Source organism: Argopecten irradians, chromosome 1 (genome assembly GCF_041381155.1).
Source record: "Argopecten irradians isolate NY chromosome 1, Ai_NY, whole genome shotgun sequence".
NCBI lineage: Eukaryota > Metazoa > Mollusca > Bivalvia > Pectinida > Pectinidae > Argopecten > Argopecten irradians.
Genome location: NC_091134.1, coordinates 49,639,884 through 49,666,642, shown reverse-complemented (window position 1 = coordinate 49,666,642; position 26,759 = coordinate 49,639,884). Strand labels below are relative to the sequence as shown.

At 32.9% G+C, this 26,759-nt stretch overlaps 2 protein-coding genes across 2 annotated transcripts in view; one reads left to right on the top strand and one right to left on the bottom strand.

The window, feature by feature from the left end:
* The first annotated feature begins 969 nt into the window (after positions 1-969).
* LOC138331301 (organic cation transporter protein-like) lies at positions 970-18,779 on the top strand. Its single transcript, XM_069278827.1, has 10 exons — positions 970-1,257; positions 9,033-9,258; positions 11,121-11,224; positions 12,860-13,014; positions 13,182-13,350; positions 13,631-13,843; positions 14,064-14,290; positions 15,007-15,188; positions 15,935-16,092; positions 16,849-18,779. Exons 1-10 carry the CDS (start codon positions 1,115-1,117, stop codon positions 16,955-16,957), a joined length of 1,686 nt encoding a protein of 561 aa, XP_069134928.1. The 5' UTR covers positions 970-1,114; the 3' UTR covers positions 16,958-18,779.
* A 94-nt stretch (positions 18,780-18,873) lies between these two features.
* The window catches only part of LOC138330711 (uncharacterized), a 33,665-nt gene continuing 25,779 nt past the window's right edge, over positions 18,874-26,759 (bottom strand). Inside the window, exons 22-30 of the mRNA XM_069278270.1 lie at positions 24,833-25,079; positions 23,422-23,525; positions 22,919-23,073; positions 22,373-22,541; positions 21,703-21,918; positions 21,238-21,464; positions 20,453-20,634; positions 19,979-20,130; positions 18,874-19,392 (exon numbers count right to left, since the gene is read on the bottom strand). Coding sequence (XP_069134371.1) covers positions 19,281-19,392; positions 19,979-20,130; positions 20,453-20,634; positions 21,238-21,464; positions 21,703-21,918; positions 22,373-22,541; positions 22,919-23,073; positions 23,422-23,525; positions 24,833-25,079 — 1,564 coding nt within the window. The 3' untranslated portion in view covers positions 18,874-19,280. The remainder of the gene's footprint in view (positions 19,393-19,978; positions 20,131-20,452; positions 20,635-21,237; positions 21,465-21,702; positions 21,919-22,372; positions 22,542-22,918; positions 23,074-23,421; positions 23,526-24,832; positions 25,080-26,759) is intronic.

The following is a 26,759-nucleotide window of genomic DNA, read 5'->3' as shown; positions in this document are numbered from 1 at the left end:
TGAAAGGTCATATTATAGAGTAACCATTTCCTCATATTTTCATTATTTTATCGTAAAAAATCAAATAGCAACGGTCTGTTTTGATAGATATAACAAACTAATTTTTACAACTCTTTACCTCACACAAAACAGCAAAGCCATAAAGTAATTCAGAACTCATGAAATCTTTTTATCTTCCGTATCTTGAATTTGTATTCTGTGTTTGCATATTACATAATTAATCTGCCTTGCGAGTAGTTAGTGATTCTGACGTCATGTTTTTATGAGTGCAACGTCATATTTTTCAGAGAATATCCTTGCCCACAAAGTAATGACGTCACAGTCGATACTTACAAGTAAGGTAGATAACTCTGTCACATGCAAAGACGGAATAACGGTAACAAACTGAGAACTATAACAGACTAGTTTTGTAATAATAAAAACAACACATGAATCTGTATTAACATAAAAAAACCCACTGCATTTATATGTCACAATACCCAAAAAACACACTGAATTAATGCAACAATTTATCATAACAACCTTTCATATGAACATGAATGTATTTATCGTATGCAATTTTAAAACATACTGTATATGCTATATTTCATACATTATATCTAATACATGGCATCTTTGTATAATGCATGCAAATAAAAATATCATGAAAGATAATTGTGTGTATCTACAACGAGCCATGCCAATCAAGAGACATCTATACAAGCCAATACAGGCGTCCTTTTGATGCAAAGTTCAGCCAAAGCCAAATACATTATGAAGTATCGGGAGCAGTCCTGTCTGTACTAGTAAAAATGTTTGACTCAGCCAACGGAGTTTACCAAGAGGTTATATTATTTACCTGTGTATGTGTACAAAAGGACACTGATCACCTCTGAAGACAGCAATCCAGTGTTTATTGTTAGGGGGCGCGTCATGATGCTTGAACCACACTGATTCACCTTTGCTCATTTACGCGAACAAATTCATTTAAATGTTATCAGTTTCAAACACGAGTTCAACACGTAGAGACGTTCTTCTCGTGGTCCATGTTTAAATGTATATCATTTGAATTTATTGAACAAGTTTTGGTTATCGTTTCACCTTTAGCTGGAAAGAACATAGGAGATTAAACAAAATGAAGTTTGATGATATTCTAAAGACTATTGGAGAGTTTGGAAAGTATCAGAAAATACTGTACTTTTTACTATGTATGTGTTCAATCAGTGCGGCGCTGCATATGGTGATCTCTGTGTTTCTGATGGGTACACCGACTCACAGGTAAGTCATCAACTGTTTAATACCTTTTTATGTACTCTTTTATTACTTTTTTTATTATTTCTGGTTTCCTTTTTATTTCTCACAAAACACTATAAATCATTATGTGCTCATAGGGCGTTTCGTTTTTTATGTACCAGTTTCATATGAGTCGATTATAATTGTACATTATTTTAACATGACTTGTCTTTCCTAACAATGGCTCAATGAAATATCATAAGAAATGAATGAGGAAAACCATTTGAATTATAAAAATATTTTACTTTTAAACGATTACTTCGAACATGTTTTGCTGTTCGATTTTCTGTTTGTCTGTATTGCCCATTCGGTATTATAGTTATGTAGCAAAAATATCGTTTTTTTTACTAATTTCTTTCACGAAATGAAGTTATATCAGCACTAAGGTACTAGTTTTATACATCACTTGGTTATGCCTACAGTGTAATTATCAGTCTGGAAACGTGTCGGTCGATTTGGGACAATATGTTAACATAACACTCTTACTATTTGAGGTCTAGAAATGTAAACATCGTCAGCACCCCTAACATATCAAATTACACATTTAGTCCTTTACGTTCCCTTCACTCTGACTCCTCTTAATTAGCACTTTAAGTTCAATAACCGTTACATGACCATATATTGACGGAGAATGCGAGGGATTTCACCACGTTAAGCCTAGACAAGAGTGCAAAATGACGTCAGGATATAATAATCAGTGTAGGGATTATGAAAGTTAAGCATCTTTGTCAAACTTGACAAAGCGTTACGGAAATCTTTGGATATGATAAAGTTACATACAGCTGCAAAGAAGAGCCCAAATATTTCTAATTCAGGAAATACTCAGGATATAACGCATTATTAGGATTACTAATTAGCGCATTTTTGAAAATTTTGATAACACGATTAAATCTGCTTCGAGCCGCCAGCAGAACGTTATTGACGGAACAACGCTAAACAATATAAATAACAGCATCAATAATAACATTTTATGTTATATCAGCCGTTACTAATTAGTAACTTTGAAGACTTAAGTCGTGAAAACGTGGCTTTGCCATGTATAAGTAAGCCACGACACAAAAAAAAGACATTTTAACTATACATTGGAGGCCTTGCGGATACAATATTTACATGTAAATTGATGCAAATTTTATACTTTCTAAGATATATCAAATAACACTTTTAATGACTCAAAAATAAATTTTGTATGCTGTTCTAGGGGCACATTATTTCAATTCATCCGAAAAACATTGACAATGTACAGAAAAAACCAGGTGTTGAACTCGCTTCAACCATCTATATAATGTCACACACGTTGTACCTCTCAGGGTCAATCTGAATAGAGAGCAAATATCTACAGGTGTGGAATTTTATGTTCACAAATTTTGATAACGTAGAAATCGGAACTGATTTGAATATTTAAGCTTTACAAATATGTTTTAGCACAAGATATATACTTTAACGGTACTGTGTAAACTTATTATTGGAAGAATGCATTGACATTTTGATCTCGTGCAGAAATTGAATGCATGTGACCTGGATAAACATCGAACGCTTTATTCATCCAGTGCTTTTGACAATGAGAGTGAAACTACCAATGACTGACTGCAAATATCAACATGTGAATATGGGTTTTAAAGAGTTCCCCCTCTTATTTGTATATCATTGAAAAACAGGTTCTGTGTATATTTAGACTTGTGTAACAACAACATTTCATAAAGATAAAAGAAACGTGTACTTGACAAGTTCAGTCAAAATTTGGACAATGGAAGACCTTGACCTACTTAATTGTTCTAGCTTCTGATTTACCCGGGCGACCTTGTCTGCTCCATTTATTTTCCTAGGTATTACAAATTCTAAGTTTCACATTTCGTAACAACTACCAGCTTTTCGTAGGAATGATATCACATAGGACATTTTTTCCCTTTTTTTTTCTTTTTTCTTTTTAGTCTGTGGTGTTGCATTTCAATTTATACGTTTCTTAATTAACATAAATAGCAGCGGGTTAAAGAAAAAATCTATTTCATTTTTGATTGCATTGGAATTTATTATTTAATTTCTTCTATCAATCAAGTAATAGATGCAATAGAAATCCGCTTGATTTGATAACGAATATCTAAAACTTCCTGATACCAATATCTTTTTCCGTCGGATATTGAAGAGAAATCGTAGAATGTTAGTTTAGATCTAGGTTAATATATAAGTACATGATTAAACGATATGGATATATGCTATTCGTTGCATCCATTATATGGAAAGATGGAAATATTGAAAAAATGCAATTATTATTAATTACTAAGTCGACTAAGGCTATGCAGTGAAAACTTATAGGGACTACTAAGACTGTCATAAGCATTACTGGATGAATATTTTGCAGCAGATCGTCATTAAAACATGCTATCAATACCTTATAGTAATTATTTATAAAATTGAGTCTATTGTCACATGCACTTTTATTTGAAACGAAAACAATGATAAACATTTGTCAATTAATTCTAATTCGATATGCATTTTGCTGTAAAAAAGTACAACGTTCAAGATTTTTTTTAAAACCTGCTATTTCATTCAAAGACTATTTTAAACAAACTGAGAAATCTGACTTACCAAATCTACCTTTATATTATCTTAAATGATAATTTAGTAGACGACATTTTTTTTTTTAATTTTAATAAGAGGTCACAAAATCTTTATTTACCTTAAAGTAATATAGGTGTCATTTACAACTATACACATAATCGGGTAGTTGTTCTGTATATTAATATGTGACGAACGAAGATGTCCTAGGGAATCTAAACCTACCGCCCAGTGTTAAAGTGGTGATGTATTTAATTTATGACGATGACATGACCATTTGCTTCTGTCCATACATTAATGTCAGTAGGGTGGCAAAGCCAACAATAATTACTACCATAAATGTCACATTGTTTATGTTTATGGCAGTTAGTTTGTAGAAACAATGCTTACGCATTCTCAGTTATTTGTTCGCTATATGAGTCAGCTAAACTAAAACATGCAGATTATCAATTAATCATGTTTTCGTTTGCATAAAACGAGATTATGTTTATGGTTTGATTAAAGTTGAGATGATGTCGATATTAAACTGTAAAAATTGTATCATTGTATTTATATTTGTTAAATATTTGTTAATTATGTCAACAGTAGAAATGGTAATATAACAGATTCGTGACGATCGCGGCATATGCCTACAACTTACATCACAGGCTTAATTAACCACTCTCTTTTACAACTTTTTTTTACTTTAAAGAAAAAAAAATGTGACCGGGATGTCGCTAATAGTGATAACTATATGTCAATTTCAGTCACTAAAGGACTAAAACACATTATGTAAACTGTCATCTCTTTGGTTTAACATTTCACATAATTGCACTGATGATACCAGGACGGTTAGTACGGATAAAAAAATGTAAAACATCCATCTTCAATAAAATACAAAAGGTGTCTGACACACAAACCTAAATCAGCGATGTCATATCATTTTTCACACACTTGATACGGCATCATTACGCAATTATTTGTTGTCTCGACGTATACCCTAGCAATGTAATAAACCCCCAATGTATTTGTTTTCAAGTCACAATATTAATGCATTTCATGACAAGCTACTCTAAAGAAGCGTGCCTCTGACATAACATAGTATTTACAGTATTTTTTTTTTTAAATAAAGAAATCTTTATGTTCAGATATTGGTATAATATTTATTACTTATATGATTAGGTTTTTAAATGCTAAATATAAAGTTTGAAAAACCGACGTAAAACCCACTTAAATAAATATATTGTTCAACGTAAAGTTAAATATCAGAAACAAATAAAATCTTGCTAAAATCTAAAAATCTAAAAAAAAAAAATACTTGCATGATTATTCCTTGACAGTAGTTATTATATCAGTATAGATGTATCACTTTTGAAATATATCTATAAGTAAGATGCATCACAAATCAGACGATATCAGGGTTTTAGGCTTTCATATTATATGTGTAAAGAGCTGGAAATGGCAAAAATAACAAGAACCAAACATAATTGAAAAACAAAAGGGTAAAATATTCATTTGTCTGGCGACTCACAAACAAAAATAACAAGGATCAGGTGTCTCAGAGGAGGAAGTGTTTGCTTTATAATTTTACCTACATTGTATCAAACAAACATGAGACAAGTCACAGTCGAAAATGAGAATTATAATATTAATTACATTTTAACATTATACTGTATATAACATTTTAATTTTTGATTTTCAAATTATAATTCTAATCATACAAAATATAGAAGAAAAAACATAGATATATAAAAAGACAAATACTCAGTTTTTGCCGCAATCATATCAAATGTATTAACATTGAAACATTTTAAATATATGTAAAAAAAATCTCACATATATTTTCTTTTTCTCATTTACCCTCGACATATGTCAGAAATTAACTTGGCGGAGTATCACGTCAAAACTATGACTACATGTGCCTGTAGCTGTTACTTCGTAAAGGATATGCAAAAACAGCAAGATAACTTCATGTTGTACACGTCTATATACCCTTGATCTACCCAAAACCCCGAGTCCGTTTGGAGGTGTCATAATCTCAACCATTAATATTCAGCTGCCACCAAAGTTTATGTCCCGTTTAGATACAAGTATCAATATGCAGTTACATTGACATCTTTGTGAATGGTGCTTGACCTTTGTATCATGCCACACTTGACAAATGTAAAGATGTCTTCAGATGTATCAATGTACAGCCATGTGAGTGTAGAACGAGAGCTGATAATATGTATAAGATCTACCTTTGATTCCAGTCTCATTTATATTCAAATATAATGACTGTTCAGGTAAGCAATATCCCATCTATGTTGACAAATCGTTTGAAAGGAATGAATGCATGTTCATGCATAATAAATACAATACACATTTCATTAACCTAAGAATGAAATAGGATTTCTTACATCGAAATCTTAAGAAAACAAACTTGCTAAATCAAAAATGCACGAAAGTCACAAACGATAGACATTCTTTTATACTGACTGCACTAGTCACCTACTTCCAAGTACTTTATCAGACATTGATGCATTTCATCAGAAACGAAAGCTTGATTTTATTTCAATTTATGCTGTTTTTATTAGAATTCCATTACATACTTTTCACAATGGATAACTTCACAGGTGTCAACAGTTGAGGGGTTTCCGGGGGAAAAAACCCCCGATGTTACGGCCTGTACCTGGTGCAAGCATGCATCAGTCTTGAGTGTTTTTTGCAATCAAAACAGCATTTAATGTTTCCTCCGCTTTAAGATGCATAGAATTTGATTGAAATCCACAGTGTCTTTATAAATTTTCTCTCTGTCTCTCTTTATACATATCAAAGTAAACCTTGCCAGAGTACATATAATCCGTATAAGTTAGCGCTACATACATCATACTACAGGTGTAGGTTAATGTGATATAATTAATCAAAAAGACCATGCTTTATACACGCTCTGGTATTTCAGTGAAACAAATAGTTTTAAAAGTTATGTTGGATCCTTGTAACACTAAATTTAAACTTTATCGACTATTGATATCAAAGATCAAAACACTCACTTGCTTATTTAACGGACATTGTATAGAGGGTAAATTTCGCAGGTCGTTTGTTTTTGCAATATTCAAAATACCAGCGTAATAATTTGTTATATTAACGCAGCATCTCATGGGCTTCGGTTACTATGAACAGAAGGTCTCTCATACCGATTTTTTTTTAAATTTTGTATTTAATTGGCTATACAAGCATTATTTTACAGTGCCGTCTACAATTGCTTCATATGTATTGGATTATAAAAAATGCATACCGCATAATTAAACACTTCAAATTGGTTTCTTTTAGTACACGAAATATGGACCCCCGAATTTAACGCGCTATACAGAAACTATACAGCGACATGATACTGTAAATATACATATCTTAGCTGTAAGATACATCATTTCTTGCGTTGTAATATGAATGTGCATATTGCAGTTTCTGTTTGTCTTTGATAGAATGCATATGATAGTTATGAATGTGTAAATGAATTTAAAAATTCACTAATTAAAGGCTAAAATTTGATTACGCCAAAATAAATATGTTTAGAGAAATGGTAACCACAAATATCAGAAAAAAATACCGATAGGCAATATTCTTGTAATAATACGCACAAAAACAAAACTAATGTTTGTCTGTGGTAATCACTGAGACAGCTCACCTTCACTAAAGGGGAATAAAGTCAGCTCACCTTCACTAAAGGGGAATAAAGTCAGCTCACCTTCACTAAAGGGGAATAGAGTCAATCCGACAGTAACTTACTTAATAGTGATATCGTCCACATTGCCTTAACCGATCTTTCAGTATTATCGATACTATTTGACTTCAGGCCACAATATATACTGTCAGAACGTAAAATATTATTTAAAACGCACAAATGCACCAGGAACGCTAAATACTTCACTGTCCTGTTTCTTTTTTACTCCTTTTCTTTGTCACAATTATCGAAATGATAATGAAAGCCATCATAAGACTTTTATCAAATGGATTACCTCCTTTTAAAAATTATTTTAGATAAGTGCGGCTGCATGTCGAACAGAATAGGTGATGTGATATACAGCCATTCCATTTAGTGTAAGAGTTTGAGTAATAGGTATTGCAGTTGCTAGGTATTGGTCGAAAGTCGGTTGTTTTTCGCGTTTACTTCAGCTCCTCACTACCTTTTAAACCTAACATAAATTGTGATTGCAATTGTTCTGAAACATGAAGTTGTGATTCAATTTCCATGACTGACTTAATTTTGTAAGTTTCACTCACGAATGCAAACGGAAGTAACGTATATAAAAAGAATGATATAAAAAATATGTGTCAATTATGCAATTGATATGATGTTTGAGAGACCGTGTATCACCCAATGTAACAAGCATGCATTAATGTTACCGTACAAAGTTAAGATACATCTTGATCAAACATCCGTAGATGTCGTGAGAGAGACCATCTAATATATTCATAAACAGAGATCACCAACACTAAGGTAAACATATTTTAAGTTGAAATGTTTGTCAAGTCCTCGAGTAAACATAAAAGGCGGAAAAATGCATATAAAGTGGATAAAGTTTACATTGAATATGTATTACCTTGATCTATCTGGAAAAGTAAACCCCACATATTATGGTTTATTCATAAGCGAAATACCGTGTCTGATAATGGTTCATGTATATTCTGTGTAAAAAAATAAACCTTCTTTCTTAATTGAACATGGGTACAGATATTCTTTATATTTTTATTAAGATAGATCAAAATTATCCCTGAAATAAAGAATGAACTTCTCGTGAATGCCTTATTTGTTTTCCTCACTGATGTATTTATATTTTTTTATTGAAACACTACGAGAATATGTTGATTTTGGGTCTCTTGGCTTATCAAACCGGATTTCCATTTCAAATTGATTGATTCTATTTCTTAAGCAAGAAAACATCATATAGGTAGAAAACACAATATTACTTGATCTTTTCAACGAATGTTATATTTCTGTACGATTATTTTGTGAAAATAAGTAATATAATAACAACCAATTCTGATTTAAGTATTGGTTTTAATTTCATTGGTAGTTAAGCGCAATAACTGTTTACAATGACGTGTAAAAAATGTTTTACGGGTTTCATATTTCACCAAAAATATTTAAAGTAACACATCTTTGAAAATTTGAAACTTGTACTGAAAAATACAATTTCTTCAGCTTCCGTTTTCTCTTTTTTTAATGAAAATATTTATCTTTCCAGATGTGCTATACCAGGATACGCTAACGACACGTTCGCGATCCAAAGTCCTTTTCACAGGGCCTTGATCAATCGTCTCATTCCGCCGTCGAAGGACGAAACCCTGGATTACGCCAAATGTGAGCTATATGATCGAACTTTGGATGGTGATGATAACTCGACCCACCTCAAGGCTTGCTCGAAATGGGTGTACGACCAGAGTATTTTCATCAACACCTTTGTGTCTGAGGTAGGTTCTGAAGTAAACTTCACATGTATATTCAAGAATAGTGTCTGTTACTTCAGCGTTTGAAATGAAATAGCTATGGATGTGTAAGATTAGTTGTTATTGTCTGCTAGATATGTATACTTTTCTAATTCTGGGTGTCCTTTATGTCCTTAGAACTGACTTGATCCGGTAGAGATTGTATGTAAGTCCGAAAATAGCTATTACAATTGATTTGTATTATATACATGTACCGTGATCACTATCAAATAATGATTAGATTAGAGATAAACTTAGAAATACTTACAAAGTCTTATATATGCGTAAATTATTCAAAGCAATATATACATAAGGACTTTCCCTTTTACACCTTTTATAAAATACGATCAATTAAACACTAAATTCAACAATTGTTTATCTGACAATGTTAACTGTTTCGACCATGTATGAATTTTTTGGACATCTTATCCGGGTGAAAGTTCCATACGAAGTATATATAACGTTTTTAGCCAATGTTGTTTTGAATTTTATTGATAATGGACACAATTCATTTGATCAACAAAATTACTTACCATTTCTCTATTTCCCCACTGGGACCCTACCAGAAGTCGTGAAGGAACAGTAGTCGTGATTTGGGAAAAAATGATTATTTGAATCTCATTAAACACATTATTTCCACACAAACAAAACAACACCCATCATGAAGTATACGTCAGAAGCCCCAGACAATATGCACATAATCACGACTACTGGTTGGGTCCCAGTATGGTTTGAAAAATGACTTTCCGACGACATTATTTAGATTGCAACTACAAGTTTTCAGTAATCAAATATAAAACGTCTTCGCCATTATACACCGCATCTTCTTTGGGGAAAATGTGTATGCTATGTTTGTTTTAAACTATTATTCCACTTTAAGTTAATGCCCGGAAGATTTAACCTTAGAGCTTAGTGATTGTTCAAAGGATGATTAGCTTAATCACTTGATTCGTAAAATTTCATTTCTCATTCGCTGCAAAATTAGTAATTATATTTGTACGAAAATCAGCAAGTAAGTAAACAATAAAGTTCTTAAGAATACCAGAAATTATCTTATTTTTAATTTGAAAAATAAAAGTTAGACTGTGATTAGCCGAAATACCATTTGAACAACTGGACCATGATGCACTACGTATTCTCTATGGCTGATGTATATTAAAGTTGAATGGTCTATGACTTTTTCTCATTTTGTCAAAGAAAACAACATTTGAAGTGTTCTACATTATTTTCTTTGCCTTTTCGTTTTAAACTTCCCATGTTTACTGAGTTTTGAAAACTTGATATTAGCAAAGTTATTAAATAATTGAATCCAAATAACTATTCCAATTTGCACGGGTATTGCGATGTTGGTCACGTGATACGATTCGGGAGTTTCCTAATACTGGTATTGATGATGTTGGTCACATGATGCAACTCTGTTTACCGATATTATCAGAAAGTGTGAAGCATGACACTGACTATGGCGGTTCTTTCTAAAAGTGTGATATTTTATGCGACATTTACCAATATGTCTGTAGTATAATGGTGTTTTTATGGATCTAAACCGTAATATATAAGCATCAAAATTCACACATTGCATGTTTTATGACAGTTTGTGATGTACTAATGGTAAACATAACAAGAAATACAACTGTTCTGCAACCTTTTAATCAGATCGAAATAAGTTTATAAGATGTTTTGTTATTCTCTTATAGAGCACTACATTGGCGGAATAAGGTTTTCACGCTACGTAAATGAAGAAAAATAAGAATAGAAAATATATCAAATATTTAAATGTTTCGGTTATACCCATCCTGAGTAATTAGTATAAGAATATAGTAGTTTGGAATGTGTTATTTATTTTCTAGCAAGATATTGTATGTGAAGACAAGTTGAAGACGTCCCACGCTCAGATGATTTTCTTTGGAGGCGTGTTGGTAGGAGCTATCGGCCTTGGATCTTTATCAGATATGTAAGTACCCGGATGTTACTATAACCAGACACAAACATAACGTAATATCATCAATTCATCAGGGTTTTACGTAATTCTTCATTAAAAGTGGCAACGTTTTAAAGATTTAGTTTTTGATACTTATTAGAAGAAGATACGATCAACACTTTCTTTTGATAATGCAACAATTTCTTATCTTTATTACGTCATGTCATCAGTTTATCTACAATTCCTATCCTAAGTTTTAAATTTGTTTTATTTGTTTATGCTTATAAGAAGTAGATACTATCAGAACTTACTATTCATAATGAATTATTTTCAGATCTTAGATAAACTTAATCTTATCGTAATGACCACTGTTTACAAATGAGTCAACCCAAAACATGTTCATATTCAGCTTGACACATTTAAGTAATAAAAAGGCAGAATTTGCTTTTCTCGAAGTCATATCAAGTATGCTATCGGGATATAGAGTAAAAACTCTGAATCATTTACATGTATTTTGGCGTGCTCTTGTTTTCGCGTTGTAAGCATTCAGTCTGTTCGCGTTGAGCTGTTCGCAATGTGCCTCTTTAATGAAAATGGTAATTCGTGGACATTTCATAAACGCTTAATGATTTCATTGATTCCATATTTAAGTATTCTAGTCGCTGATATTTGCCTTCAGATGATATCAGTACATTAAAAAAGAGTGAACGATGTATATATTACGTTCTGAGAATATTAAACGATGATGAGATAGAGATAAAAACAACAAAAATACAAAGTAGATCACAGATCAGAATGTAGTGTATGGATGGAATGTTTCTCAAAATGCCTACATTTTTGGCCATTTGGAGTTTTGCTCAGTTTATTGAGTTTTGTTGTGATATCTTACATTGCATCCTAAACAGGTTATGTAAATGTCAAGAGATCTTTTTTATCTCTCCATCTGAGGTTTTCTTAAACGAAATCCGATTGAATTCGTATATTTCCATATTAAATGCGGTTTGGACACCCCATTGAATTATTTTTCGCTATCATATTTGGTTAATCAGAAAGAAACCCTACGTTTGGTATTCATGGAATTAAAGATAAGCACTGTCATTTAAATGAGGAGAAAGGAATAATCGATTCGCGTCCTCATCCGACTCAAGATGTATGAAATTGTCTTGACAGTTACAGTGTTAAATATCATACCAACCGTATAGTGACCCGTACGTCAAAGTCTTACCGGTCCGTATAAAAAAAACATGACCTCAATATGACCCCGAAACAACTCTTCTCTGATGAACTAAACAATATACAGTAAACTGACAACAAAATAAAAGATCGCCAGTATTTTACAAAAATCATATCGCATACTATTTCTGCTCGATGTATTTTACAAAAATCATATCGCATACTATTTCTGCTCGATGAAATATTTATGCACATGGTAAGTACATTTTTTCCTCATGTAAAAAAGAACTCATATTAAGTTGTCCTGTAGGCCTATATGTGAAAAACATCAAACAAAAATCGTATGAGTAAGGAGATGAAGTTAACATTTGATTTTTCTGTAAGTGATCATTTGATTGATAACACATACTATTATTAAAAACTACTTTTGAATGTGTTAGTTGCATATCATTATTGACGTTAATATTATATCATGATTATTGTCTAACCAAACAGAATTGGACGGAAGAAGACTCTGTATCTCTCCTTCCTGCTGTTACTTGGGTCCACATTGGGTGTAGCATGGGCTCCAGACTTTATCACCTTTTGTATTCTTCGGTTCCTCGTGGGAACAGCATGCGCCGGGATGTTCATGACTGCCTTTGTTATTGGTATGTAAAATGCAATAATACATGTAATAAAATAACTTTAAAAAAATGTATCCAGATTCAAGCATTTTGCTAATGTCCCCCTATTTATTCTAAACAACCTTCTACATATTTAAATACGTATCTTTAAAAATGTCATTGCACTTTCACCATTGAATATCATGCAACAGGTATGGAACTCGTTGGTCCGTCTAAGCGTGTATGGGCCGGAATAGTCATCGAATATTTTTTCGCCGTTGGACTGGTCATCCTTGGCGGTGTGGGATACGCCTTTAAGGAATGGAAATACACAGAAATCACGTGTTCGGCGCCTGCCGTCCTTTTTCTGCTGTACTGGTGGTAAGATCATCGGTCCCAATATCATGTAGGTTGAACTCCCCAACAAAACATACGTCATAAGATAAAAGCCCCATTACGCTGTGAGAATTATTTAACTCTGGTCACCAATATGGTCATCATTGAAATAATTCTTTCTAACAAAAATAACAAGTTACGTTGTAATTGCTGCAATACATGTATATGAAGTTATTTAAGTAATAAAAGCATTGAAAATATTGCTTTTGGAAAAATAAAACGAATTAAGAAACATTTCAGTATTAATTTTCCAAAATGTATGAAGGTTTATTCCCGAGTCCCCGAGATGGTTGATCAGTCAGGGTAAAATCGATGAGGCCAACAAGATCATCCAGAAGGCGGCCAAGGTCAACAAGGTCACGATTCCAGAGAAGATCCTGACAGCAGACTCCATAGAGGAACCGGAAACTGGTCGTCTCTGGCATCTGTTTACGTCACGTGTTCTCCTTGTTAGGACTCTCATTATTTTCTTTAACTGGTAAAATATTTCTCTAATTTAATGTGCTTTGCTACACTGAAGTCTTTTGTTTAAACATTCTGGTCAAGCTTTATCTCTATTAATTAGATTTTATCTACACTGTGAATGGTGTTGAAGTAATCAAAATATGGTCATGATTCTAAAGTACATTTGCCAAGTAATGACATATTCCTGGAAAGATAGTGAACGAATTAAAACGTATTGTACCATTTCTTTAAAGGGCTGTTGTCAGTATGGTTTATTACGGCCTCTCTCTGAATACCGGAAATCTCGGAGGTGATTTCTATGTCAACTTCCTGTTGTCTGGCCTCGTCGAGTTTCCAGCCTATACCTTGTGCCTCGTTCTACTTGACCGGGTAGGCAGACGGCTTCTCCATGCTGCCTGTATGATACTTGGCGGTATTGCTTGTATTGTAACGCTCTTCCCAATGATATACGCAGACGAAAGTAAGTGACTTTTTCTAGTTATCTAGTTATCGATTTGTATTTATTAATTATACATGTATATTTACAGTTTGCACTGACATGGACTCAATAACCATGCTTTCTAGTATTATCATTATCAGTGTATAATGTTAGCACAACACGCGCGACGATTCTATTGTTACGTGAATAGTCGATGGCGTAGCAACGTGAGGTCATGGCCCCACTTATGGCGGGAACATATGAATGACTCGATTCAAATCAGCTGTTCGAATCGAATTCGTTGACGATGACGGGAGAAAATAAAATATGGGTATTTTAATAAAAAAATCTGCAACTGCAGCGGGAAAAAATAATATTCATTTACTTGAAAAACTGTAAATATAAGGAATATATGTTTATTTTGTTGAGGTAAATAACATCTATTCCTTAAATATTATTCTCGCTTAATCAATTCCTTACTGATATCAATACTTTTTGTATAAAAGAACAAGTGTGAGTTTCAAGAACAGAAAAAAACACTAACAATGTTGTTGTCTTTCTGAAAAAAATATGTGATATGTTTTATGTATTTTTTTCAAAACTTGTTTATATTTTTGGCATAACGAGAAAGTAAACATAAATTGTATATATCCTCATCTTCCTTAAATAAAAGTAAGTTCAGAGGTCTGTGTTTCAATACCTTTAAATGTATCTACTATGGGAATGAATGCTATATGACAACATGTTTTCCGTCCTAGGTCTTCAGCCGATCACAGTCACTCTTGCCATGTTAGGAAAGGTCGGAGCGGCCGCGGCGTTTGCTGTCATCTACGTGTGGTCAGCCGAGTTATACCCGACCGTCGTCAGAAACGCAGGGATGGGCGCCAGTTCTTCTTGCGCTCGTATAGGAGGGATGATCGCTCCATACATTGCCGATCTTGTAAGTCGTACAACTGCAAAATGGGTATAGTTAATTGTTGTCAATTGGCTGGCACCTTTCTGGATTCTAAACTGTCTTTATATTGGCATTATTCAAATTTTCTTTCATCTGTAAGAATGTATTCATTCCGATAGGAGTCGAATAGGTTTATCTATGATCAAATGTATTAAGGATTTTATCACACTTTATTTATAAGCAATAAAACATATATTTTGTGTCAGGTTGCAGTATTTGTATAACAACACAGGACATTTTCATTACTGAAAGTGTAATGACAAGATTATAATGGAGCAAAAATCGTTTGAACATTACTTAACAAATGATAACCAAATGTCAACATTTTTCCCTTTGGTCGTTGGTAATAAATATGGTATATGGATGTTACAAGACTTGCAAATGTCTAGTGGGATAGTTAAGGCAAGAAAAAAAACCTTAGGTTGAGAAAATTTAATAATAAATGTGACATTTTTATATCACTATAATGAACAAAGAAACCAAACATAGAAACTTAACCCACTACTATCTGTCAAACAACAATAGAACGTGAATGTAAGTGACCGTTTATAAAAGAACTATTTGCTTAGTAATCTTTGATTAGTATTTTAAAGAAATTTTGAACTAGAGTTATCATCGCCCCTTTTCATTCAAAAAGCTTTATTTTCTTTTGTACCAATATAATAGGGGATATTGATGAGTATACTTCGGTGTCCTTACGTGTCATTTAGTCTATTTTAATCTGCTTGTAGAGTAAAGTTATCGAGGGTAACTTTGGGCGGGCGGTGCCACTGGTCGTGTTTGGTGCTGCATCTGTTGTTGCCGGTATCATGTCGCTATGGTTACCAGAAACTAACAACAAACATCTCCCAGAATCTCTTGAAGACGGCAGACGATTTGGTAGAAAAGAGTAAGTATAAAACAATTCAACTTGGTAAATGGTACAATAAGGAAACAGAATGATAAGCACACCAAATCCAAAACCAACAAGATATTGAAAATTGACTCCGAAAATATGGCTACATTTTTAGTTGTACTCACTGGTAAATGATTTAAATATCGATTGTTGAGAGAAGTAAGACGAATCTAGCCGTGTACAAACACCATTCAATGTTAAACGAATTATTATTTTTTAAATTAATAGAAAATATGATAAGTATGCATGAGGTATATGAGGTATATGGAGGCATGCATAATAATTTGTAGTTATATTTATATATTCACTTTATATTTCTTTGTCTGTTCACTTCAATTTGCTTATTTGTTCTTTTGTAAATTAGTCAGCATTCAAGTTTTCAAACCGTGAAATTTATGTGTAGCAAAACGTCGTCCGCACACAGTTTGTTTGCCATTGAACAGCCCATTGAACAGCCCATTGAACAGCGCAGATACCGACAGTGACGTCATTTTTGTGAATATGACGTTCGTAACAAAAAGCGCACCAAACCATAGTCCCGCGGGAAACAATAGTCCCGCGGGAAACGCGGGAAACAATAGTCCCGCGGGAAACCACAGTCCCGGGACTATGGCTAAATAGTGCCCGGGGGCTGCCCAAATGAAAACGCGAGAAAAGGTCACGTTATGTACTAATAGTGAATATCAACTAGAAAAATTAGAAATAAGAACATCTGAATACCAGTTGTATTGTTTGTAATTATCTTTGCAGGTCATCACAGAAGTACAAACCAAAGCTTGACTTTGACAACAAGGCCTTTCATTCTGAGGCAGGAATCGGTAATGGATCACACCCAGTTGATAACGGCACTAAACTATGAGTCTATTATGGATTGATAATATGTATTTTAAATCTGTACCGTATACCGGCACAATGATATGGCATAATAATGTTTACCAGAGTATATTTTGCATACAGCGTCTGATATCATAGGTCGCCTGTTCACTGTCGATTTTAATGACAGTTTGCACGCTTTATGGCCTATCATCAAAATTTTAGTTTTAATCATTTACGGGGAAAAGTAATGGGGTTAATGTGTCAAAAAGTCCTCAACCAAAGTAGCGGTTATTTACCTTCCCCTTTGATTTTTTGGGGTCCTGTTAATTTTACTGCTATGTCTATCATATATTTTTTATATCACTTTTTATCACGTCCAGCGTTCAGATAGTTACCGGTGCGAAATATAAGCATTGCTATCGGTGCATACGCCTGCAATTAACAGAAATTATTGTATTTAAATAAAAAAATATTCAAGTATATATTTGTGAGAGGAAGTTATGCAAGAATTAGTTTATGAAAATAGTTTTTAAAATAAAAAAAATATATAAAAAAAATGAAATAATGAAAAATTATTCTATGCATTTATCATTTGAAATTAGCGAATCTGACTGTTGATCTTATAGTGCCATTTTATAATACGGAAAACTGAATCAATGCCTTCTTGGACTTTTGTTTTTTTCACTATATGTGCCATTTTACGTCTATATGCACAGAAATGAGTTAACAGGAACGTTGTTTCTAGGTTATCAGTGTTATGATCAGCTGATAACAAGATGTAGAAAACAACGTCAGTTATAGTATCATATCTGATCATGATACTTCAATCTATCTTTTATTTTACTGTGAACGTCATTATATCATACGACTTGAATATTTCCCTCTAATTTACCAATACAATTTTGTATAATCAGTGTATGTTATATAATTTGAATTCCATTTGTTTATCGATGTATTGTACAACTGTTGTTTTTTTTTACAAATGTATACACAGATGTGGAGAAAAAATATATTCATATTCTTTTTAAAAGCGTTTTGTTTTTGTCAGATTTAAAGTTAACAGTCATCTTAAATTCCATCTAATGCTAAGTTTTAAGAGTTAATAAAATATACTGTACACAGCAAAGACTATAAAAGAATGCATTACGTTTAAAAACTATGAAACATTTACATAAACTATTTTCATTCTATCAAGACTAGATATAGTAATAGTAATCTACGTAGATTAAATATGTTTAACAAAGGTGAGTAATTCCTTAAACTTGATAGCGCCTATAAACTGTAATAAACAAATGAAATATTTTGAACTTTTGGAAAACTCTTCAGTGCGTCTTAAGATTAAATTCAAACACTAAAAAAGTATGTCGCATTATTATTTTTAAACTATGAATTATATAATAATGTATAGACGTAAACGTGTGAAACAACTTTAGCAATTGTTAAAGAACTGTTAAACTAGGATGTCTAACAGATTGAAATTGAAAGATTCAGACGACGATTGACGAAGACGGGTTGTCTTGTTAACCATCCGATTTTCTCAAAGCTTACAACTACATAGCTTTCAATAAACAAAGAAAAAACTAAAGAAATTCGGCTCGGCTTAAGTAAAGTGGTTTAGAGTATAATTACTAGACTACTGTAACAACACATGTATATTTTAGGAATTATATTGTATGACTCAATCACACCACAAATGCAATATGCTTTCATGCGTTCTATTACACATTAGGTAGTATTTACTTTATTGGTAGAAAACTCTAATTTGTATAAGGTTGTGAGTATATCGATCGTTGGTTTAACACAAAATAAGCATATTTGACTCAATATGCATACACATAATGCAAAATAAAAACATACACAGTTGACGTTATTGTCGTTGCTATTAGTGCATTGATGTCTCCATTATGATAATCACGTTTGCCCAGAATTCGTATTCTCAAAATATGACAAAACAAAATGTACAAAAATATGTTTATTTACATTTTGCGTTATTGCCCTTGTCACACGACTACACTATGACAAATGATAAGGACATTGCGATACACAACCGAGATACATGTAATGCCATTTTTATAATAAAAAAGCTCTCTCTGATCAATCTGTAGACAATGGTTCGTTGTTATGGTACTACACACACGAAATATTTCCGTTAAAACTTCTTCCATGACAACGTTATTACTACTAAATGAATACTGTATTCAAATGAAGTTGATTGAGCTAAATGCCAACACAAGGTTGAGCTTATTTGCAATGTATTTTTTCTGACATTGTTGCTCAGAAACATACGCAAATCTAGTTTAGTGCGTTGGGTATTTGTAAAGTGTCAGCAACGACTTTTTTTTAACAAGTTGTTTTATTAAAAATATCTAGTTTGTCCACTTTGTGTGTTGGTTATGCGGGAGGAGATTAGCCATCTGCTCTGGTCGCATCACCTTTTCCTCCATACTCAGATCCTTTTTCCGGTTTTTATAATCGGCGCTAAGTAGAAATAAGATAACTTATATTAATAACAAGCAGAAAATGATTCCAAAATGGTTATCGAAACATCCAAAACTACAGTACGAAATAATTCAGGCTCATGCATATTTGTTTTCGATCATACATAATATAATGCAAGTTTGAAGGCGTAAAATCATATCATATGTGTTATATTGTTTATCCTCAAACACCGTTTATTTTCTTGTGGATAAAAGATCTCCACTCTTCAAGAAAAGCTTAGGTTCATGCCATGACTTTATCTTTTTTTTCAGTTTGTTATTTATTTATTCATTTTTATTAAGCTTTGAAATATTTCTACTATGATATTTTTTTCAATTAGAGTTATCTTATTCTGGTTTTGTTTTTTTTTCTTTTTTTTTAAAGAGTACAAAAGAAACTTGAAACTTAAAAAAAACACGCTATTCCAGAGAACTCCCGAACCTTACGTTATTCTTTAATCTTATATTCACAAAATATCTACAAATAATCTCAGTCTCTGTATGGTTGTGTATGCATGTTTCACAAGATTGCAATTACGAACCCTAGATATAACTATATATTAGTACAATAGTTTATATATACTCACGTCCCAAACTGGATCCCGTCCTCGATAGTCTCAGGCAGATCTTGGTTCAATGTTTCGGGGAGGAACAGCGCCAGACAACCAGCCAGTATCGCCGTCGCTCCAAAAAAGATCAGAGGAAACGCCTTTCCGAATTTACCTCCTATCATATTTCCCTGTAATTGTATTTATGTGGTCATTATAATGTTTATTCAATCTAGATAATATTTTATAATAATTAAATAAAACCAAAAACTAATATTAAGCAATTAAGTTATCTAAGTGATTTTATCTACTAATACTGGTGTGAGTTTATTTTTAGAGAAAATGAATACATGTCATTCATATTGATATATATATCAACGTACAAGTACCTCTTCTAAATGAGAACATGAGTGACAAAGTGATGTCTTTTGTAAACTGTCTTGTACTACTATGGAAAAAACAAATAAAAGTTGTTTCAGATGAATATTTAGATCTCAACGTAAACAGCCTTACCGCATCAGCTACATATGGTGCCGCTATATTTCCTATCCTCCCTACACACGAGCTTGCTCCCAGGGCAGAGTTTCGAACGACAGTAGGAAACAGCTCCGCGGAGTATATGTAGATAATAGCAAAGGCAGCAGCAGCGCCCAGCTTCCCTATCATGGCTAGGGTTGTAGTTAGGGCTTGTAACTCTGGTAACGGAAAAGATACATAAAGTTATACATGCTGAGGCTTTGTGTGTATGAGGATGGAATTCGATTGATTTTATTGATTAATACTTTTTGTTCAATTTTGATAATGAGAAAATAGAAGTGTAAATGAAATTCATCAAGTACAATTTTGAAATTATTGAGGTTTTGAATTTGTGCGGCAGTAAATTTCGATATATCTATGATGATAGTTCAATGTTAAATTTACATTGGATCATTTGCCTTTTATTTAGACGTTGGGACAACGTTATATACTAATAAAATATCGTATTAATATCATAATATTCAAGAAGACATTATAAGATTTATGTCTTATGTCTTATGTTTTGATGTTCAAAGTGGCAGTGACGAAAATTTACTGTTAGAACATACAGTATACAGTCAAAAATCACTAGAAAAATCCATGAATAATTATATAATTAAAATTAATTATTACAATAATAATTATGATGGGTTATTTAATTAAATAAAAAGAAACATCGAGTTTCTGTAATGAAATTAAGCAATCAATATCGCAAATGGCTTGTCTGTACAGAAAGATATGTCATGTTATTCTCAAAAAAATGTGTTTAATTATAATCCTACCTTTGCCACCAAACAGAATAGTGAAGATAGTGGATAAACATGTGAGACCTCCTACAATCATACATATACAGTGAAGACGTTTCCGGCCCAGGCGGTCCAAAAACAGCAGTACTATGGTATAGCCGGGGAATTCAACAAGTCCCGACAAAAAGAAGTTCAGGTAAAAGTTTCCACCAAGGTTACCGGAATTTAAAGACAATCCGTAATATATCATGGTGACAATGGTCCTGAAAAGGAAAGCATCGTTCTGTTGGTATCAACATGTATTGTGGAGTGGTTAACTTACGATTCCGATTAAATTCTTCAGAAGAGTAATGTAGCTTTTACAAATCAATCAAAGTTCACTTTACTACCACTTTCACAATGTGGGGTTAAAATGAGCGAATGCTTTAGACACTTTTGACAAGAGTACGCTTTTAATTTGAACCAAAAGTTCATTTACCTCTTCCTTGACAATGTCCTTACCAATTAAAGAAGATGATGAGTGTTCTGATGAGAAGAACACGGTTAGTGAAGAGCTGAAGGAAATTTCCAGTAGGTTTTGGGACCTCATCAATATCTTTATCAAACAAATTGTCTGGAAGCTTCACCTTGTTAACGCGCTCGGCTTTACGAAGTATCGCCTCTGCTTCGTCAAACCGCTTCTTGGATATAAGCCAACGGGGTGATTCTGGGAGCAACCTGCAACACAGAATGTAATATAAGATACTTGTAAGCGAAATTTCCTAAACATATACCGGCAATGAAGGGTTGAAAATGCAATAATCTTTTGCCATTTTCTTGGCAAGATATACCGTAAGTCTAGATTTCTTAATATCTATAATGAAGAAAACATAAGTCAAATAAAGGCGCCACTAGTCTACGTAATATCCGATTTGATACCCCAAATAATACATTTGTCAAACTATTGTTGCAAATAGGTGATAAATTTCAATACACATTTCCCTTTTTATGTCATAGAAAGAATGAGTGGTATATTACGTTTATTATTTACCATTTGTAAATAGAATGGGGAACAATGTCAGGTATTTTCTAACAGTTTTGTTACGTTTCATATAGCAGTATTAAACCTGTCATTCAATATTGTTGCTTTGTTAGTTCTTGTAAGTGTTTAGATACAGAAAATGGAACTTACCACCAATAGGAGAGATTCAAGGCAAAGGGAAGAGCACATATGATGACCAGGTATTGCCAGTAGCGCATAAAGTAGCCAATGAAGGCTAGAGAAATAAGGCCAATAGCAAAGGCATACTCGATAACAATACCTGCCCATATCCTTTTGGACGGACCCACTAACTCGACACCTGAGGAAAACAAAGCAGGATACAGTCTTTATCAAGATTTTATTACCTTATCACGATGCGAATAATGATGAACTTCTGTCAAGTAAATATTATTGAGATTGAGATTATCAGGCAAGTACACCTGTAATCATATTGGACACTGATCGACACTGATGGAAACTTCTTCATTTCCTCTCCATAAAAAGTAATGTAAAAAATATAAAAAGCATGATCCCCGAAAATGAAAGGTTTTCTTTCAAAATTAAAACTATACTGTTTTACGGTTTTAAAGTAGGAAGGAAGGAAGATATGTTAACGCTTAAATATCCTTTCAATCATTTTACAATTGTATGATATTATCTAAAAAAAATTGCCTTTTTCGACGACATTTTACATACCTATTACAAATCCAGTAAGGAAGAGTCCTTGAGAAGCTGCTCCAACTATCAAATTGATGATAGAAAATCCAAGAAAGTTTGGAGCAAATGCCAGGGCCAAAGAAGACGCTAACATTAGAACCAGCGAAAGGTAAAATGTCTTCTTACGTCCACAACTTTATAAAGGAATAAACAGAAACTCGTACTTAGATACATTTGTATGAAGGCAAAAGATATATTTTAAAAATATTTATAATGAAGCACGCGGAAAGAGAACGGGTATAACACATTCCAACGAAAAGTTAATGGTAAACATAGCAGGGAATATCTAAAAAAGACGATGTTTTATTAATAATATCATTTTGCTTAATTTATGATTCTTTTTATACTCTTTATGTCATATATTAATCAACTCTTTCGATATGCATCATTTGTTCCCATTTTCTTAAAGAAAGACAACTTTGCAAAGTGTAAACTTCTGTGGAAGGGATGTAGGAATGCAAGACCTTGTAGTTACGACTTACAAGTCGGACATTTGGCCGAAGACGAAGGCGCCAACAAATACCCCAGCGTAGAATAGGGACTTGGTGAGGGATGTTTGATAGGCATTATCACATACGACGTCAAACTGTTAAGGAAAATTTATCAATGCGAGAAAAAAACATTGGATAAGGTTTATATTAGTAACATCGAGTTTGATCTGCTAATATATAAACATGTAACGAGGAAAGAATTTCTAGAGAGAACTGGTCACCCTATCGGAGTGAATTTTGGCAGATAACTATTATTAGAAAAGATAAAATGAACTCACATGTCTAAATAAATGTTGTCCTATTATTCTATATTTTCTACCGATTTATTTCATTTTTTATTGTCCTTTTTTGATTATTTTACTAATCAACACCATTACATGGTATATCTGTTTGAACTAAGCGTATTTATCTTTTAACCTTTTATCAATTTATTGACATTCATACATATTCACCATTTCATTCGATTTCATTCATAAAATGTTTGATATCTCTCAAAATTACGCAACATATTTCTGTAAATATGAACACGACATTGAAATAATTCAAAAGAAAAGAAATAAATGTTAAAAATACTCTAATTTAAAAAACATTTCACTAAAATTAACTTTTATCCTGTGATGAAATTAGTGAATGCCACAGGATGACCTATCATCATGATTAACTCACAGGTCTGTCTCTTTACTAAGCCATAACGTAAACTTAAGTCTGTTGACCCGAGCAATGACAACCTATTGGAGATGTTGACATTTAGCTTGGCCGTTTTACAATGAAGAAGACACTAAGGAGTTTATCAACAGATAGGCTAAATAAACGGACGTCCGGATTAAGTAGTCAATGGCCGGCTTGACCTTTAGAAGTGTTTGTTTATTCATTCAGCAGGATTATTTAACAGTGTCATACAGTTTGATTATGATCTTTATGGTAATGTGTGTGAAACATTAGTTTTCAACCGAATTATGTTTTTGTTCATTGCTCAACTTTCTCTTGTCAGTAGCTTTTGATGGTTACGTCATGTGTTTGTAATTGTAACATCATATGTATGACGTAATTTTCTCACTCAAACAAATGACGTCACAATAAAGTGCAGATATCTCTGACGGATTAGATGAAATGATATGGTCGACATACGGAAACAAATTGATGGAACAAAATAACAATTTACTAATTCTATACTCTAACTGTGATCAGTGTGAAAGATCGCAATATTTTGTGCAAACAGATATTGGTAATTAAGCTTCTTTTATTTTTAATTTATGTTAGTTGTATGACCATATAATAGGGTTATCAGTGTATATTATATGAATTGGTACTGAGCAGAAATCTAAAGCTGAATACAATGATAATGGTTGACAAACTATATTATTACAAGAGATTTCAAAACGGCAGCCTTTTCGGAACTCACCTTGGAGGCAACAGTCTCCTCAAAAATATCATAGCTGTATACCCACGATGTACACTTTTGCAGAGTGGCATTGATTGGTCGGCTAAGGTTGTCATATGTTACAAAACTTGAATTAAACGAATATAGATTACACTGGGCGTATGTGAGTAGGGGATCGGCGGAAGGCGGGATATAACGACGTATTAATTCTTGGTGAGCCTCACTCTGGATCTCAAACGTGTCGTTTTCTAATCCTGGAATCTTACATCTGAAATAAAAGGATTTATGGCGAATGATTATGTGAATTTACCACTTGATCAACTAAGCCCATTCTTTAATAAGATTCATTGGCCTTACAAATAGTCATTCACTTTACAAAACCCGGACATTCTTCGAAGGTAATTACGCTATGCATAACATAATGTTCCTTAAACATTATCTATCACATCATTGAATTTTACTGAATTTCAATGGCAGCTTTTAGTGTTGATGATATTTTTCATTAGTGCTACTGAATTCATAGCCATCCCATAACTGGGGTAAAGGGACAAGACATTTGCCATTTCTATAATGGAAGAGAAAGTTTGCCTTTGATTGCACTGAATCAAATTGCCGCAAAAATTCAGTGCATGTGTTTCGTCACATGGCAATTACAATACAATGAAAATATCTACTAGGCGTCTAACTCCCGAAATACACTTTGAAGCTTCTTTTGTCTAATCTATGTAACTCAAGATATCGACAGAGTTGAGGTTATTTTTAGCTAAACAACAGCGTTGTTATCAACGCTACATGGTTCTGACCTCGAATCGAATACTTAAAGTTCTATTTGGATGTATAACAAGGGCACACATTATGTCCCAGTTCTTACTTAACGTCACGCTACCCAGATTCTGCTAAATGTCACGTAAGTTACATCATCAATAAAAAGCTATTTATTTTTATCATTATAATCATTCTGTTTATCTACCTAATCATTAATGCACATTGATTAAGTAATCTGTTAAGTTTAAAAATATTGAATACACCCAAAAAACATATTTTACTACAGTTGTTTATTTAAATCAATATAAGGAACGCCATTCTACATAGCACTGTACTCATTTCAATTCTTGCTTAAAATAATAAAACAACAATTCAAATATATTTCTTCTTGCTTTTAACAGTACACCATTTATGGGATCATATTATATTATACAGTTATTGACTGGGGTTGAGGCCAACATATGGTTTGTTGGACCCGAAGACAAAACTATTGCCCGAGGCCGAAAGTTTGTGTGAGGGTCCAACAAATTTCGTGTTGCCTGAAAACCCAATCGATAACTGGTGTGTTATACCCCATTGATTCAAAACAATGCATTGACGTCACGAATTGTATTTGTGACGTCACTCCGGTCCAACAGCACATTTTAACAGTCGATTTTAACAGTTCTCTGGACCGCTCGACCGAACAGTTCATTTATTGGCATTTTTGTCAATAAAGTTTATATAGAAACTCATTTATAGGGGTATAACAAAATAATTTATGTTAGCGTTTTCATCTTGAAAATACCAGACCGTCTAACCTTTACGCAATGAATACATCTGTCTAAAGATAATAAATTTCATAATTAAAGCATTTAAGCAGGAGGCAGGAATGGCAAACTTTAAACCGTATAAAGTGTATTTGCGAGAAATGTAACTGCGTTCTTGTTTTAAAGACAGAAAACAATTATTTTTGTATTTAAATTCCCCTTGATTTGCTTAGTACTCAACACATTTTATTCTGTTTCATTTTTTTTTTTTTTTTTTTTGCTCGATTATTTTGCTTTTGACTGGCCAAAATTAAGATAGTGTCTGATTTCAGTGAAATATATCATATATATCAGTGTTTTAGGGTTATACTACAGACAACAGTGCCCTTTATGAAAGTGTTGGCCAAAGCAACAAAAGAATGACGTCTTGTTGG